Source organism: Dromiciops gliroides, chromosome 5 (assembly GCF_019393635.1).
Source record: "Dromiciops gliroides isolate mDroGli1 chromosome 5, mDroGli1.pri, whole genome shotgun sequence".
NCBI lineage: Eukaryota > Metazoa > Chordata > Mammalia > Microbiotheria > Microbiotheriidae > Dromiciops > Dromiciops gliroides.
This window is the reverse complement of record NC_057865.1, coordinates 81489517-81506304: the sequence shown is the minus strand read 5'-3', so window position 1 is coordinate 81506304 and position 16788 is coordinate 81489517. Positions and strand designations below refer to the sequence as shown.

General features: G+C 37.8%; 1 protein-coding gene across 1 annotated transcript in view; it reads right to left on the bottom strand.

The window, feature by feature from the left end:
- DIP2C (disco interacting protein 2 homolog C) overlaps positions 1-16788 on the bottom strand; it is a 604567-nt gene that overhangs the window by 59310 nt on the left and 528469 nt on the right. Inside the window, 2 exon segments of the mRNA XM_043967134.1 lie at positions 2226-2396; positions 6883-7051. Of these exon segments, the coding sequence (XP_043823069.1) occupies positions 2226-2396; positions 6883-7051 (340 nt within the window).

Below are 16788 nucleotides of genomic sequence, written 5' to 3'. Positions count from 1 at the left end.
CTACTTCTCTTCATCTGATATGGCAGTTCATGATACGTTTCATTTCTGAGGATATGTAGTGTGCAGGCATAGTTCTCTTTACATGACAACTATGGTTCCTGAAAAGTTTTATTTTTTCTTTCCTTGTAATTTCAAACACTATTTTTACTAGCTTTTTTTTTTTTTTTTTTTTTGGTGAGGCAATTGAGGTTAAGTGACTTTTGCCAGGGTCACACGGCTAGTAAGTGTCACTCAAGTGTCTGAGGCCGGATTTGAACTCGGGTCCTCCTGACTCCAAGACCAGTGCTTTATCCACTGCGCCATCTAGCTGCCCCTCAAACACTATTTTTAATAGTTGAAAGAGCCTGCAATCTTGAAGGAGTCTAGTCCTTGGAAATTATGCACGCTTAATGAACATTTTTGGAAAGCTAATAACCATCCCTGAATTTAAGTCCAGTTTCTTCCATTTGGAATTTAAGTATAAAATTGATAATTTTTTTGCTCACAAAAGTGTTTGTGGACCTTAATTTGTCAATGACTACAACTCACATCAAAAAATGATGAGTGCTAAATGTGATGGTTTCTTTCTGGGATCTGTTTTGTTTTCCTTTTCTGAAAGGACTTTCCTATAGTACTTCAGTGTGGCAGCTAAGATAGAAATAGATTAAATATGTTTTTGTTGCCAAGTTACCGCCTAATGATTTCTCATTATAATCTCACTTGGGGAGTCCCAGTTACTCTCTGGGGAAGGGGGAGGTGTTATTGCTGTTTTGGGCAGTTGCTGAATTTGAGACTGACACAGAATGATGAAGGCAAGAGCAATGAGAAGACTGGCTGCCCGGATGTAAAAGCAGTAGTAGAAGACTGATTGGAGATGGGGGAAGAGAAAGAAAATAGAAAGGGGAAAATAACTGGTTGGAGATGAGGGAGAATATAGAGTAAATAGAAATGGGGAAAATATTTGCAAGACTCTTCTGAGCTTTTCTATTTTTAAATTACATTTAGTTTTTAAAAATTCTGAACTTGCCAGACACCAAAAGAAAGGGAGAAGGAGAGAAAGAGAGAAAAAATCCACTTCCATATAGAGGGTAGAACAGAAAATTACAATCATATATGAAAAATCTAAATTTTTTTTATGTATACCTTGTCTTTTTTTTAAGGTATACAAAAAAATTAACATGTTACTTTCTAAGTTGTCCTGCTGCTGCCTTTCTGTTTTCTTCTTTGCATTAAAAATGCTTCTAGGTCCCTCTTTGCTTTTATTTATTTTTTTTTATTGGGGGGGGGGGAGGCAACTCTGGGCAGTAGCTCCACTCTCCCTGCCCCATGAAATGAACAAAACAAAGCCAAATCATCCTTTTGTTAGTAAGTAGGCATAAGTAAGCAAAACAAATTCACTCATTTCCTTGTGGGGATTGTGTGAATTGAAGAGACATAGGATAGGGGTTGAGTAATGAATGAGACTACTAGTTGGCTTTTCTTCTTAAAATGCTATAGAAAGGATGAACTTTGTAGCTCTATACACTAAGGGCAAATGAGAGGGATTTAGCTGTACAGGACTTTATGGAAAGATGAACTATTTTTACCCTCTTTTTTTTTTTAATTAGTCTTAACTCTAGGAAGTTTGAGCTTTTCCATGGGTTATGTCTTTTACAAAACAAAAACTTATGGAAAAGCAGAGATTGTAAATATTTTGTTTGGCAGATTTGAAAGGCTAGTAAATGGTTGTCTCAGGGACCTGTCTTAACAATGAAGGCAAGGAAGTTAAACTGAGATTGTGATTTAAGTGTTGTCAATACAACAGGAGGTGTTTGAACCTGCTTCAAGTAACTTAGTTCTTCACAAAGTAATTATTTGCTTAGTTACATCAGACCAAACCCTTAAAGAGACAAGGATATAGGAGGTATGAATACATTATTCTAAGTGTCTAATCTTTAAAAAAAGAGACAGCAGAAGTGGTGACAAACTGCTGTGCTTGTTACTAAAAGATTTTGGGACTGGATAAATGCTAAGAATACTCATTATGAATAATGGTCACAGACAAATGTGAATCTGTAAGAAAAACAAAATAAAATCAACATCTATGTACCAACCACATGTATTTGCTGAAAAGATGACAAAAACTCTACCTAAGCATCATACTCAGGGGGAAAAAAACTCAAAAAGTCTGAAGCTTTGTGGTGTGTGCTTAGGATCCACTTGTCATTTCCTTGATTCCAGGACCTAATGTCATTAGTGAAACTCACCTGTAAGCAGATCGCCAGGTTAACTCTACAGCCAAATGATGTGCTAACTGCTCGTGGATGGAGACCCAGATCTTTAAATAATTTTGAAAATGATTGTGTGAGAGCTATTCGAGGGCGTTCTTCTGCCACTACCACACACGTCCGTACCCGGGACAAGTCCAGTCCTCTGGCCTGGGAATAATAATGATGACATTGATTGGTAAGGCAATCTTACACTTGTGTATCTCCTTGTAAATCTATGAATTCCATTACTTTTTGATGACAAATACAGCAAAAACCCAGTGCCTTATGGTCATCTAGTGTTGTGCTTTTTATGGGTTTCTTTAGAAATGAACTGATTGGGGCAGCTAGGTGGTGAAGTGGATAGAACACCAGCCCTGGATTCAGGAGGACCTGAGTTCAAATCTGGCCTCAGACACTTGATACTTACTAGCTGTGTGACCCTGGGCAAGTCACTTAACCCCAATTGCCTCACCAAAAAAACCAAACAACCCCCTCCCCCCCAAAAAACCCCAAAGAAATAAACTGTTTAAAACATTCATAGTGACATTTGGACCTGAAGGGAGGATATAAAAATTGGGATATCATTGATGTGGGGACCCCCTCCATCAAAGTAGACCAGTCTCAGAAAGGTAAAGTGACTTGTCCATAGTCACACAGCTAGTAAGTGTCAAGAGGCAAGACTTGATTGCAGTTCTCCTAGACTCTAAGACCAGCCCTCTGTCTTCTACCCCGGCTTGCCTCTCTGAAGTAGTAACACTAAACACCTTTTTCTGAATAGCTGCAAGGTCATAAGGACAGCAAATGAAGCAGGGGAGATAGAGAAAAATGAATGCTTCTGAGAAGGTAATTCAAGGCTGGCAAAAAAAAAAAACAGGAAAAGAAGAATGACAAAATGTGTGTGTCCTTACAAGCATGAGTGTATGTATGCATTTCTGAGCATGCATAAGAGAGAAATGCAAAAAATCCCAACCCACTGGATGTAAATAGGAAAGCAGACATTTCCAATAACTTCATAAAGACAGATCATGCATTTTATGTCCTGTGGCCCTTGAAAGACCCAATGATATATTCCCAGTGATTAATCACTTTATAGTTTTACGGTAGGATATTTCTGCATTGGATAAGGTCCAGTGAGCAAAAGCACCAGAAATCAGAGGAGGAGGAATCCAAATGAGCTGAGCAAAATGCTTCCAGTGGTAATGGTTGGCACAGCTCACACTGAGAGTAAACAAAGTTGTTGGATGGCATCCCAAACAGGCACTGACGTATGTTGTCTGCTGGTATAGAAATGAGGGCCAAAGAGAGGAGAACTTCCCAAAATAAAGCCTGTCTGTTCTCTACCTTCTATCATTGCTTAACAAAGGCACTTCTTACAGGAGCAAAGAAGAGAATCAAGCTAAAGTTGATGTGAACAGGTGTGCCTGTGTTTACTTGCTATATTAAACTTTTTTTTTCTCCTTTTTTTGGTGAGGCAATTGAGGTTAAGTGACTTGCCCAGGGTCACGCAGCTAGTAAGTGTTAAGTGTCTGAGGCCGAATTTGAACTCGGGTCTTCCTGAATTCAGGACTGCTGTTCAATCCACTGCACCACCTAGCTGCCCCTATATTAAACTATTATGATGGTAACTCATATTTTTGTGATAGCTTATATTTTGGAAAGCAATTTCCACATAGCAACTCTGAAAAGTAACTAATGTAACCCTGTGGCTCTTGTGACAAAGTAAATCTTTCCTGGTATTGTAGGTTTTGAGTGCATATTTCCTTGGTCTTATACTGCACTCAATTAGGCTTGACAGAAAAATCTATTTTTATATAGCTAGGCAATATACTCTCCTTTACTAAGATTTTAGCTTGATGCCTCATTGTCTTGTGGAAATGACTGTGGTTATTTGAAGTCTAGGCTACTTCAGACTCAGGAAGGTCTTGCCAAATTAGAAAGGCCTCAGGTCTAAGATGCCTATTGACTGCCTCTGCTCTGCTGTATTAGAACCCGCTAAGTGTGAGAAGGCTCATAACCTCCGGTTATGATGGCCAAGTAATCAACTTTTTTTGGCTGTAGCAAGTCATAAAATTATCTCCAAAAGTGTTATATTTAGTGTCAGTGCAAAGAGTATTCACACTGATGGCCTCAAATGTAATTAGAAGTATAGATTATATTCTTCTCCCTTGATATATGTCATGTTGATATATATCATATCACAGAACACCATATATCAACTGTATCATTAAAGAATACATACATAGATGTGTGTATATATGCACATGTATGGTTTGGTTTTTTTGTATGGACCTGTGATTTGACTGGTAGGAGGAATTCCAGGATGATGGGCACTGTAACTAGGTCTTAGAGAGTTGTCTAGGGGGCCCTAAAGGTTAAGTGATCTGCCCAATATCACTCAACTAATATGTATCAGAGGGAGGACTTGAACCCAGGTCTTTATGACTGTCAAGCTAGGTCTAATCCAATAGCCCATGATACTTCTTATAGATGCAATACAGCTTTCTGCAATGCAGAATTAATATATAGGGTATTGTAAACACACTATGTCCACACATAAATATACATACATTTTTGTGTGTATATATATTCACACATACACATTATATATATATAATGTGCACATTACATATATAATACACATCTGCATATGTTTTACATGTAAAATGTGAAATTCTTTATTCAGTTCCACATTTAATAAGGTTATTTTTAAGTATCTATGGACATATAATATTCTCTCTTTCTTTACATACACATGTAACCAAATAGTATGTACATACGCATATATTACATAGAATCTACAGTTATATGAAACACGTGTCTCTATTGTGAATGACGCTCAAGATGAAACCAAGGGAATACATAGTATAAACCAAAACTGTCAGAAAGGACCTGCTTGTGTGGACCTTTTAATTTACAAGATCAGTAGAATGAAAGGCATTATTACCTAATGGAAAATGCATTCTTGTCTCTCCTGTTTTGGTTTATAATATGTGTTTATCAGTTTCTTCTGCTAATAGACACTGGCCAGATGTTGAGCAATTAGATGTAACATATGAAGCGCTTTAAGATATAATGTAATTTACCCCTTAGGCCTAACTGGTTCCTATATTGAAAAATAAAGGTACTTAAAAGACATGATTTTTCAGTTCAGTTATTTAATGTTTTGGATTTTATCTCCATATTCTATGACTATTCTTGCTTTTAGGGAATGGTTGTGGGAAGGACAAACAGACACAAGTGTTTCAGAATTTGAAGGTTCACCCTGTTGTTTTATAAAGCCCTCAAATATTGCTGATTTCAGGAATATAAACTCTTGAAACTTCACATTTAATTTACAATATTTGAAACAAGTAGCTATTTGAATTTGCCATGAGAACATAAAATAACTAGGGTATCCTTGGATTTAAATGAAATTTGGTATCTTCACTTCATGGTAGAGATAAAATGGAAATTGAACAAATTGTCTTCTATAATTCTTTAAGTAAAGCCCCGAGTGAGATTTAAGAAATAATCATTAGTATTCTTTGAAATATTGGTCTCCTGACATCAGCATACACTCTAGATATAAATTCTATAAATCCTTAAAGAGCATTATAGTTCTCCTTCTTTTGAACCCTTACCAGATAAAATCCTACCATCTCTTTCACGTAACCTTTCTTGACCAGATCAGCCAGAAACAATCCCTCACTCCTGTGACTTTATAACATTTTGCAGCTTTCTTACACTTTCACACGATACATACAAGTAATTTGCAAATGTCTTTTTTACCCCCTTCTAGACTGTAAGCAGTGAGGGTCCTTATTTGATATTGTATACCCCTCAGAACCTTGCACAGAACTTTTCACATAGTATGGACAGAAGGACTATACTTGTGATTCCATTGATAGAACAAACCCTTGGGTGAAGAAACTCCCCATACCAATTCAAGTTAGCACCTTTTGGGCACTTTCATAGTATTAAAGAGTTGCCTAGAGCTTAAAGTAGTTATCAGACTTGCCCATAGTCCCATAGCCAGGAGGCATCAGAGGTGGGATTTCAATCCAGTTCTCCTGGCTTCAAGGCTGGCTCTCTCTGTCCATGATACTTAGCATCAACTTGCATGAAGCAAAGGCAAACTCCAATTTTTCAGAGTTGCAATGATGAAATGAAGTGATGATTTTGAGTATTTCATGCTTCTATTTTTATTTTATTTTATTTTTTTGTGACACAGTGAGGGTTAAGTGGCTTGCCCAGGGTCACACAGCTAGTACTTGTCAAGTGTCTGAGGTCAGATTTGAACTCAGGTCCTCCTGAATCCAGGGCCAGTGCTTTATCCACTGCGCCACCTAGATGCCCCATTTCATACATCTAGACAGCTGTCATCTGGCCCTTAAGTCTACTTTGTAGCAGTGAAGGAAGAGAAATTAAAAAAAAAAGCTTAGGTAGTTCTCTAAAATGAGTATTTTTTAATATCTTTTATGAAAATGGGCTTGGAAGCAGCAGGTGATGGTATTTTGGCTTTTATGAAGACTCCTATTAGTTTTACCAAGCATTTTCCAAGTCCTTAAATGACTACAACTAGGAATGTTCCCTGTGAAAAGGGAAAACAAGAAAAAATACCCTGCTACTACTGAAAGTGCCTGCTTGCTCTGAAAAAAGAAATGGAATTGCTTACCTTCAATGATTCTGTCTGTGAGCCTAGTCCCTTGGTGCAAAGCTCCATGACTGAGTAGGAACAGAAAGTGTCTCGGACTTTATACTGACTCACAGCAAGAAGCCATAGGGCAGGATTGGTCTCCAGCTCTGAGGGAGGGATCAGAATAGACTGGTGTCCTGAATAAACACTGTAAAAACAGAACACTACTGGTCAGGAGAGGGTCAGTTTTTTTCCCCTTTTTTTTCATGTTTTATTTAGAATTTTAATTTTTCCAAATTACATGTAAAAACAAATTTTTACATCAATTTTAAAAAAACTTTGTGTTCCAACTTCTCTTCCTCCCCCCCCCCCAATAACTCAAGCAATTCAATATTAAGTTATAAATGAGTAGTCATGGGGGTAGCTAGATGGCGCAGTGGTTAGAGCACTGGCCCTGGAGTAAGGAGTACCTGAGTTCAAATCCGGCCTCAGACACTTAACACTTACTAGCTGTGTGACCCTGGGCAAGTCACTTAACCCTAATTGCCTCACTAAAAAAAATTAAATTAAATTAAAAAAATAAATGAGTAGTCATGCAAAACATCTCCACGTTGGCCAGGGTGTGAAAGAAAAGAGAAAAAAAAATTCAGATTAAGGAACTAACAAAAAAATTATGCTTCAGTCTGTTTTCAGATACCATCAGTTCTTTGTAGATGGATTACAATTTTCATAAGTCCTTCAGCATTGTCCTGGATTATTGCCTTGCTGAAGATAACCGAGTCATTTACAGTAGATCATCTCATAATATTACTCTTATTTTGTATATAGTACATTTCACTTTACATCAGCTCATGCAGGTCCTTCCAGGTGTTTCTGATAGCATCCTGCTCATGATTTTTTAAATAGTAAACTATATTTATATAGTACTTTAAAGAGAGATTTCCTTGCAATAAACTCATGAGGTTGATTATTGAAACAGTACAGTAATAGTTAACATTTATATAGTACTTTAAACTTGACAAAGAATTTCCTTCACAATAGCCCAGCAAAGTAAATACCATATGTTTTGCCATCATCATATTCAATCGATCATCAATCAGTCATCATCCATCAATCCTCCTCATTATCTTCAGCCAATCCTCATCATTGCCCATCCATCCTCTTCTTCATCAGTTGGTCCTCCTCCTCCTCCTCATCTTACATTACTCTTGCCTCTGCTTCAAATTTTTTCACAATGACTATTGTTAACTGTTTTCCTCCACCCTATTCCCTTCCATGATATTTACTATATTTTCTGTCTTCTATCCCTATCCCTCCTCAAAATTGTTTTGCTTCTGACTGCCCCCTCTCCTGCTCTGACCTCCCTTTCACTCCTCCCTCCTACTTTCCTGCAGGGTTAGATAGATTATTTCACCCAATTGAGTGTGTATGTTATTCTCTATACCCTCCTTGAGTCAGCTCTGATGAAATTAAGACCTTTGAGCTAATTCTGATGAGTGTAAGGCTCATTCAGTGTCCCACTCCTCCCCCATCTCTCCCCCCACTACATAAGCCCTTTCCTGCTTCTTTCGGGTGAGATTTCACCCCATTCTACATTTCCTCTTCCCCCTCCCCCAGTGCAATCCTTTCCTCCCCTCAATTTTACCCTAAAGATGTCATCATGTGGCAGCTAGGTGACACAGTGGAGAAAGCACCAGCCCAGGACCCAGGAAGACCCAAGCCCAAATCCAGCCTTAGACATAAGACACTTACAAACCCCAACTGCCCTCCCCACCAAAAAAGAAAAAAAGATAAAAAATAAATGCTTTACAGATATCATCTCTTTATAATCAATTCCCACCTGTGCCCTCTGTCTAAATTTATTCCTATCATCTGCCCTAATACTCAGAAAGCTCTTATGATTTAGACATATCATCTTCCCATGTAGGAATGTAAACAGTTTAAGCTTTTAACATCTCTCATGATTTCTTTTTTCCTGTTTACCTTTTTATGCTTCTTTAGGGTCTTGCATTTGAAAGTCAAATTTTCTATTCAGTTCAGGTCTCTTCATCATGAATACCTGAAAGTCCTCTTTTTCATTGAAGTTGCATTTTTTTCCCTTGAAAGACTATACTCAGTTTTGCAGGGTAGGTGATTTTTTGGTTGTAATCCCAATTCCTTTGTCCTCTGAAATATCATATTCCATACCCTCTGATCCTTTAATGTAAAAGCTGCTAGTTCTTCTGCTATCCTGACCATGGCTCCACAGTATTTGAATTGTTTCTTTCTGGCTGCTTGCAATATTTTCTCCTTGACATGGGATCTCTGAAATTGGGCTGTAGTATTTCTGGAAGTTTCCATTTTGGGATCTCTTTCAGGAGGTGATTGGTAGATTCTTTCAATTTCTATTTTACCTTCTGCTTTTAGAATATCAGGGCAATTTTTCTTGACAATCTCTTGGAAGATGATGTCTAAGTTCTTATTTTGATCTTGGTTTTTAGGTTGTCCAATAATTTTCAAATTATCTCTCCTGTATCTATTTTCCAGGTCAGCAGATATTTCAAGAAGATAATTCACATTGCCCTCAATTTTTTCATCCATTTGTTTGTTTGGTTGTTTTTTTTTTTTTTTGGTAAAACAATTGGGGTTAAGTGACTTGCCCAGGGTCACACAGCTAATAAGTGTTAAGTGTCTGAGGCCGGATTTGAACTCAGGTACTCCTGACTCCAGGGCCGGTGCTTCATCCACTGCGCCACCTAGCTGCCCCTTTTCATCCATTTGGATTTGCTTTATTGTGTCTTGGTTTCTCACAAAGTCATTAGCTTCCATTTGTTCGATCCTAATTCTTAGGCAATTATTTTCTTCAGAGAGTTTTTGTATCTTCTTTTCCATTTAGCTTTTCAAACTGTTGACTTTTTTCTCATGACTTTCCTGCATCACTCTCATTTCTTTTTCCATTTTTTCCTCTATCTCTCTTACTTTATCTTCAAAGGCCTTTTGGAGCACCTCTATGGCCTGAGACCAATTCATATTTTTCTTGGAAGCTTTGGATGTAGGAGCCCTGATGTTGCTATCCTCTTCTGAGGGTGCACCTCAAGCTTCCTTGTTACTAAAGATAGCTTTAATTTTTTCATCCGAAAACTACATATTCATATCCTTTGACCATTTCTCAGTTGGGGAATGACTTATATAGACAACTGAATCAAATTTATAAGAATACATCTTAGAAATGAGACCTTTATCAGAAACTTTGACTAAAAATTATTTCCTATATATCTATACATTAAAAGTAATGACATATCCTTATTTGCTCTTGTATGCCACTCATCACGTTTCTCAGTATTTTTTTTTTTTAATTTTATTGTGGGGCAGCTAGGTGGTGCAGTGGATAGAGCATCGGCCCTGGATTCAGGAGGACCTGAGTTCAAATCCGGCCTCAGACACTTAACACTTACTAGCTGTGTGACCCTGGGCGAGTCACTTAACCCCAATTGCCCCACAAAAAAACAACAACAAAAAAAAAACAAATAAAATTTTTGTTGTTTTTTGTTTTGTTTTGGTGTTTGCAGGGCAATGGGGGTTAAGTGACTCGCCCAGGGTCACACAGCTAGTAAGTGTCAAGTGTCTGAGGCTGGATTTGAACTCAGGTACTCCTGAATTCAGGGCCGGTGCTTTATTCACTGCGCCACCTAGCCACCCCCTGTTTCTCAGTATTTTTAACATATTATAGATGGAGGAACTAGACCTGTGATTTCATTGATTAAATTTCCCTCCCTTCATTTATAGTAAATGAAGAAAGAAAATTAAGGTGAAGAAAAAAAAATCAAATATTGTTCTGGTGTATTTCTTTCTTTCTTTTTTCCCCCCAAGGCAATGAGGGTTAAGTGACTTGCCCAAGGTCACACAGCTAGTAGGTGTCAAGTGTCTGAGGCCGGATTTGAACTCAGGTCCTCCTGAATCCAGGGTCAGTGCTTTATCCACTGTACCACCTAGCTGCCCCCTGTGCTCTAGTATATTTCAAAACCTCTAAAGTAACCAGTACTTGAGCAGAGACTCTGTTAAAGCAACCAAAGAGAAATTTTACGTGTCTTTTATTTTAATAGTAGAGTATATATTTTGTTCAACCAAATATTCCCTTTAAAAGGCTATTCAAAGTATTAAAAAAAATTGAGAAGATCACAAGTCAGAAATTACAGTTTTCAGACAAATTGTGAAATCCAAGAAATTAGAAGAAAAAAATTAAAAGAGCATCCCACAAATACCTATTTAGTCAATGTCTAGCCATAAGCAGTGAATTGTCTGTCATTTAAAGAATGAATTTCTGTCTAAAGGGAACAGAAATAATCATTGCAAAATGAATCCTATTATTATGTGTAAACAAGCTCTTTTTAGTAAAAGCATATTCCATTCTACATGAATTTTGTGAAAAAGTTTTATTCTGCTTGCCTTTGTGGTTAAATGGCCATTGCTGTTGGCCAAGTTCTACTTTGGGTCCCACTTTAATTAATCTCTACCATGACCTGTTCTCAGTGGACTTGTTTTAAAAATTCTACTTTTTTGAAACAACAAGAACAACAATTACAACAAACCTTCTTCCAAATGGAAAATAACATACTGAATTAGAAACTTGTTGATAATTTGGGAAAAGTGAAAGGGAGGGACAAAGAGCAGAAGATCCTGAGACAAATACTTCAGGCAACTCATATGGGAATGACAGATCTTTTGCATCTGTTAGTTCAGCAAAGGGATTTTTCAGACTTCCAACTTTAAAAAAATTTAAAATACCTGCACATTAGGTATTCCATCCTAAATCTGTTTCTCCTCACCCCTGAATAGCTGGTTTTGTTGAAGGAGGGTGTCTAGTGGTTTGCAGGCAATACACATGGCACTTTGGACTCTTATCCTAAACTGGATTAGGAATTGGAAAGCCTTTCCCATAAATCAAGCATTAAAATGGATTACCTCTGTGAAAAGGGGGTGAGCTGAGTGAAGAAAAGGGATCTAGGGATATTTTGGGTTTTAAACTCAGCTCTAATGATGACTTTCTCCCTGGACCCAATTAAACTTTACCCACAGGGGTGCTTAGAGGATTAGTCACTGTTTAAAAAGTTCTTGAAAGACAAAAAGTGCTAAGTATTATTAATTGCATTTTAATTGAGTATGTACCCATCATTAAACTTGCATGTGCTTTTGTGAAATACCCCTTCTTGTCACACTTGCTTGGCTGGCAAGGATACTTGTTTGGAAACAAATGGCTTCTTTCCTTACAGCTTATTTCCTCCTCCCACTTGAATCTGTGGTGAAGTTACAGTGCATAATTTGTTACATCATGCTTTCTCAGTAGGCAGACAGGTGATGATGTTAAAAACAAAACTGCAACTTCACAATGGGATCAGAAGCACACCATCCCACAAGCCTCATTCACATTGTTGTCTTCTCTCTCTAATCTGGAGAACATGGCTTAATGCTGGTTGCATGGAATAGAATAGCACCAGACTAAGAATCAGAACTGGTTCTCTGTGTGATTCTGAGCAAGTGATAACCATCTTCTTCACCTTAGTTTTCTATCTGGTCTATTGCACAGGGTTGTTGTCAGTCAGTAAGCATTTACTCAGAGCTCACTATGTGCCAAGCACTTATTAGGGGACACACCTAAGATAATGGATGTGAAAATACTTTCAGAACTATGAATGTCTAACAAATAGGAGTTTGCATTAAAATCAAAAGGACTACGATGAAATGAAGTGAAATTTTAACAAATGCCAGTTTAGAGGAAATGATTATCTAGCTTTCACTGAAAATAAACTCTGAAGATAGGCATTGTACCCTAGGTGTGCTGTCAACGGTAACCAAGTTAATGGAACTATTGAGCTCTTTTGAGCTCTTCCTGTTACTAACACTTCTGAAAATTTCAGAGGATGAGTAGGTAGGAACCCCTGACCTAAAATTCCACAGGGAAAATTGGCTCAGGAAAGATGAGAGAAGCTCAAGAATAAAATTTTTATTAAGCAAACAGATGATTACAACAAGGAACAAAAGAGCCTGATACAGATACTCAGTGAATTCACTGACAAAGCCATGGAGATTAGAGAATCAAGAGTAAATAACTGAGGGGGATACCAGAGTATCATGGTCCTATAAGAATAGTAAGAAATAGGAATTCTAAAACTCAGAATGTGCTGGAACTGATGATGAATGACAAACAACAGGGACCAGTTTAGTTATTCTGTTAGGGCAACAGCAATGAATAGTAAAAGAATGCAGAACTACTCAAGTCTTTTATTTTACATTCTGTGGAGAATGCGCTTCAGAATGAGAGGGACAGAACAAAAATGGTCGACAGGAAATTGACATTCCAGCTAAGTGATTGTTTAACTGCTAAATCTGATGGCCTTTTCCTCAGTCTTCAATTTTTTGACCTGTGCAGCTTTTGATACTGTTAACCTCTTCCCCCAAGACACCTTTTTCTCCATTGGCTGCCATGAAACTTCCTTTCTCCTGGTTTTCCACTTGACTGACTGATATTTTTTGGTCTCATTTATTGGATCTTTTGTTCCTTGACAAGAGTGTTTCCCTGGTGCTGTGTCCTGAACTTTTTCTTCTCTTCTGTCTCTAGAAACTCTCCCTTGGAGATCATCCATTCTCATAGGTTTAAGTATCATCTCTCCATAAATGACTTCCAAATCTCAATAACCATCCCATATCTGTCATAATATTTTCAAGCCACACGTTGATAAATGCCTAGTAGATATTTCTTCTCTGGGTGGTGTTCATTAGGCATCGCAAATTGAATGACCAAAATGAAACTCATTATTTCTCTCTTCACAACCTACCCTTCTCTAAGGGTCTGCATTTGTGCACTCGTCCACTCTCCTAGCACCCAGGTAGCCTTGGACTCTTCCGTGACTCTTCCTTTTTCCTTAATCCACATATATAATTGATTGTGATGCCTCACAGCATAGCATCTGTGTTCTTCGTTTCACTCAGACATTAACAACCTGGCTCAGACACTAATCACTTATAGCTTGTATTTCTATAACAGCCTACAAATTGGCCTTATTGCTTCCAATATTTCCCTTCTCCAATTCAGTTGCCAAAATAATCTTCCATAGGCACAGAAATGACCATGTCACTTCCCAGATTTCCACTGGTTTCCCATCACCTATAGCATAAAATATAAATTCCTTAGCCTGGAATTGAAGACCTTCCACAATGTATATAGCTCTGCTATACAGAGTACTCAAAGACAGGCTGGGACAGTCTTTAAAATCAGCCCTTCCTCTTACTTTGGAGAGCTAGCACATTTGCCAACTTGTCTGCGACCCTGGCTTTGTAAAGATTTTTAAAGTTCAGAAGTAACTATCTTTTCACAGGTGGTAGAATTGCCAAAGTGATTTTTGGAGTCTGAGTCACTTAGAAATCAAAACCCGGCCCTACTTTGCATCTTACACAAAAGTGTTAATACCACCATGGTGCTACCTTGCTCTTGGGGTCACACACACTGTACCTGGTCTTTTCTACTTCCTCCCAATCTCCTCTGTGCCTCCACCACCCACACCCCAAATGCACATACACAAATGGTCATTACAATGACTGCCACACCCATTTATTTTTCCCCTTTGTGGCCACCTGCCAGTTCCTATACCTGACTTGCTCTCCATCACTGTCACTACCTTTTTCACAGAAGGGAGATGTGGAAGGATAATAATAAACTGCATTCTACCAGGATCACAAGCATAAGGTGAATTACTGAATTCATACCTTTGTCCTGGGCAAGGATCTTTTAATAATGCTGTTAGAAGGCAAATACATGATGAATCCCCATAGATCCGGATGTGTGCAAATGCATGTCCCCTTTCTGCGATGTTGGTAATCTGACACTTAGCAAAATGACAAAGACCAAAAAGGGGTGACTTCTGATTTCAGTAAGCTGTGTGTATGCTGCAATGGAGTTTCATTGAAGGAAGTCACAATTTTCTTAATCTTACTTTGTGAACCATGTATAGAACTCAAGTAAAGTGCTGAAATAACTCCAGGACCAGCCTAGATACCTCTACCTTATTGTGGCTTTGAATGAGACCTCTTTAGAGCACTGTAAACCTGTGTGTTAACTCAGATTCAAGCCCTAAGGCAGCATTATTAAGCAGGAACAAATTGGAAGAACAGAAAATTTACTTCTGTTGAAAGGATAATAAGAGAACAATCTCTGGGCTGAAAATGGGATCATATACCAAGGTAATAGGGACAAGGTCTAACAAGCATATGCTTTATGTATCTCATAAATCATAATTATCCACTGGGAGACATTATAGCTCTTATCATTTTTGAACTACTTACAAGAATTGGAACATAATATTTTTACTAATACAAAATTTTATTCAGTATCCATTTGTGAAAAAGGCTTAACCATGGACTTAATTGGATTGCCTTGCCATGATCTTTGGAGCAGTTCTATTTTAAACAGTCACCCTCCCACATCAAAGATTGTTATGTTTTCAGGGCTGGGTGTCAAAAATGCTTAATTACTCCTCAGTTGAATTTCTTAGCTGAAAGATAAAGCTGATCATATTTCTCTATTTTACCCTCTCCCCCATACTTACACAGGACTCCAAGAATTTTCCCTTTTAGCTCCATTTCCTTGGTTCTTTTTTCATTGCTGTTAGATTCAGTTCAATTCCACAAGCTTTTATTAAGTGACCACTTTATGTAAGATACTGTGGTTCAACATGAGCAACTAACATTAGGAAAAACTAAGTTAGACCATCACAAGATGTTCTGCAAGCACCTTTGAGAATGACCTCATCTATGTGGTGGCTGATTACTCTTTTTTCCCCACCCAGGGCAATGAGGGTTAAGTGACTTGCCCAGGGTCACACAGCTAGTAAGTGTCAAGTGTCTTGGGGTCAGATTTAAACTCAGGTCCTTCTGAATCCAGGGTCAGTGTTTTATCCACTGCGCCACCTACCTGCCCCCCTGATTTACTCTTTAAATAAAAGCTTTTTCTTGTTTCCCTCATGCGAATTGCAAGACCTAAGACATTTTCAGCATGATAATAAGGAATTGGAGATTGTTTAAAATCTAGTTTTCTAGATGGATGAAAGCCAGAACTGTGTCTTATCTAAACTCTCTTTTGATACAGTGTTCTGCATATAACAAGTGCTTAAAAATATTAATGAATGATATTCAAAAACACTTAAGTAATCTACATATATGTATATACATGTGTGTGTTTACTAAATGGCTAGTGACCAAGGTAGAAATATTTATTCTAGGAAACCCAAAATTAATCCTTGTAACAGAATGTAAACAGAAAATTTGAGTCATAAATTTGCTAGTTATTCTTTCCTTGCTGTGTTCATTAGTCACTGTTGGGTCTTTGACATAATACATATCTTGCCTAAGAAGAGCAAGAAAACACTGACAAAAAATACTGGTATGCTCCTGAACAATCTGTCGTTTTAGAAATTTCACGTCTGTGGGCAGCTAAGTGGCAGAGTGAATTAAGCACTGGCCCTGGATTCAGGAGGACCTGAGTTCAAATTTAGCCTCAGATACTTGACACTTACTAGCTGTGTGACCCTGGGCAAGTCACTTAACCCTCATTGCCTTGCAAAAAAAAAAAAAAACAACAAGAAATTTCAGGTCTAGATGTTCTAGTGCCTGTGTATTGAACAGCAGGGTTGCCCAAGTCCTTAGTCTCCACTGTTTTGTAGCTTTGTTAAAGTTCCATTGTTTACAGAGAATAGTAGAAAACAAAGGCACCTGTAACTTATACCTTTATACCTTCCCCAGGGTCTCAGTTTTTGAGCAAAATTTGTTCCTTTGTTATTGGAGGCACTCCAATATTGTCAAAAAAGCATGAGATTGGAACCAAAAGAACTCAATTTGAATCCTGGTTCTGCTAACCACTACTAGTCTGAGTTTATAGACAAATCACGTAATCTCTCCTTCTGAGGCTTAGTTTTA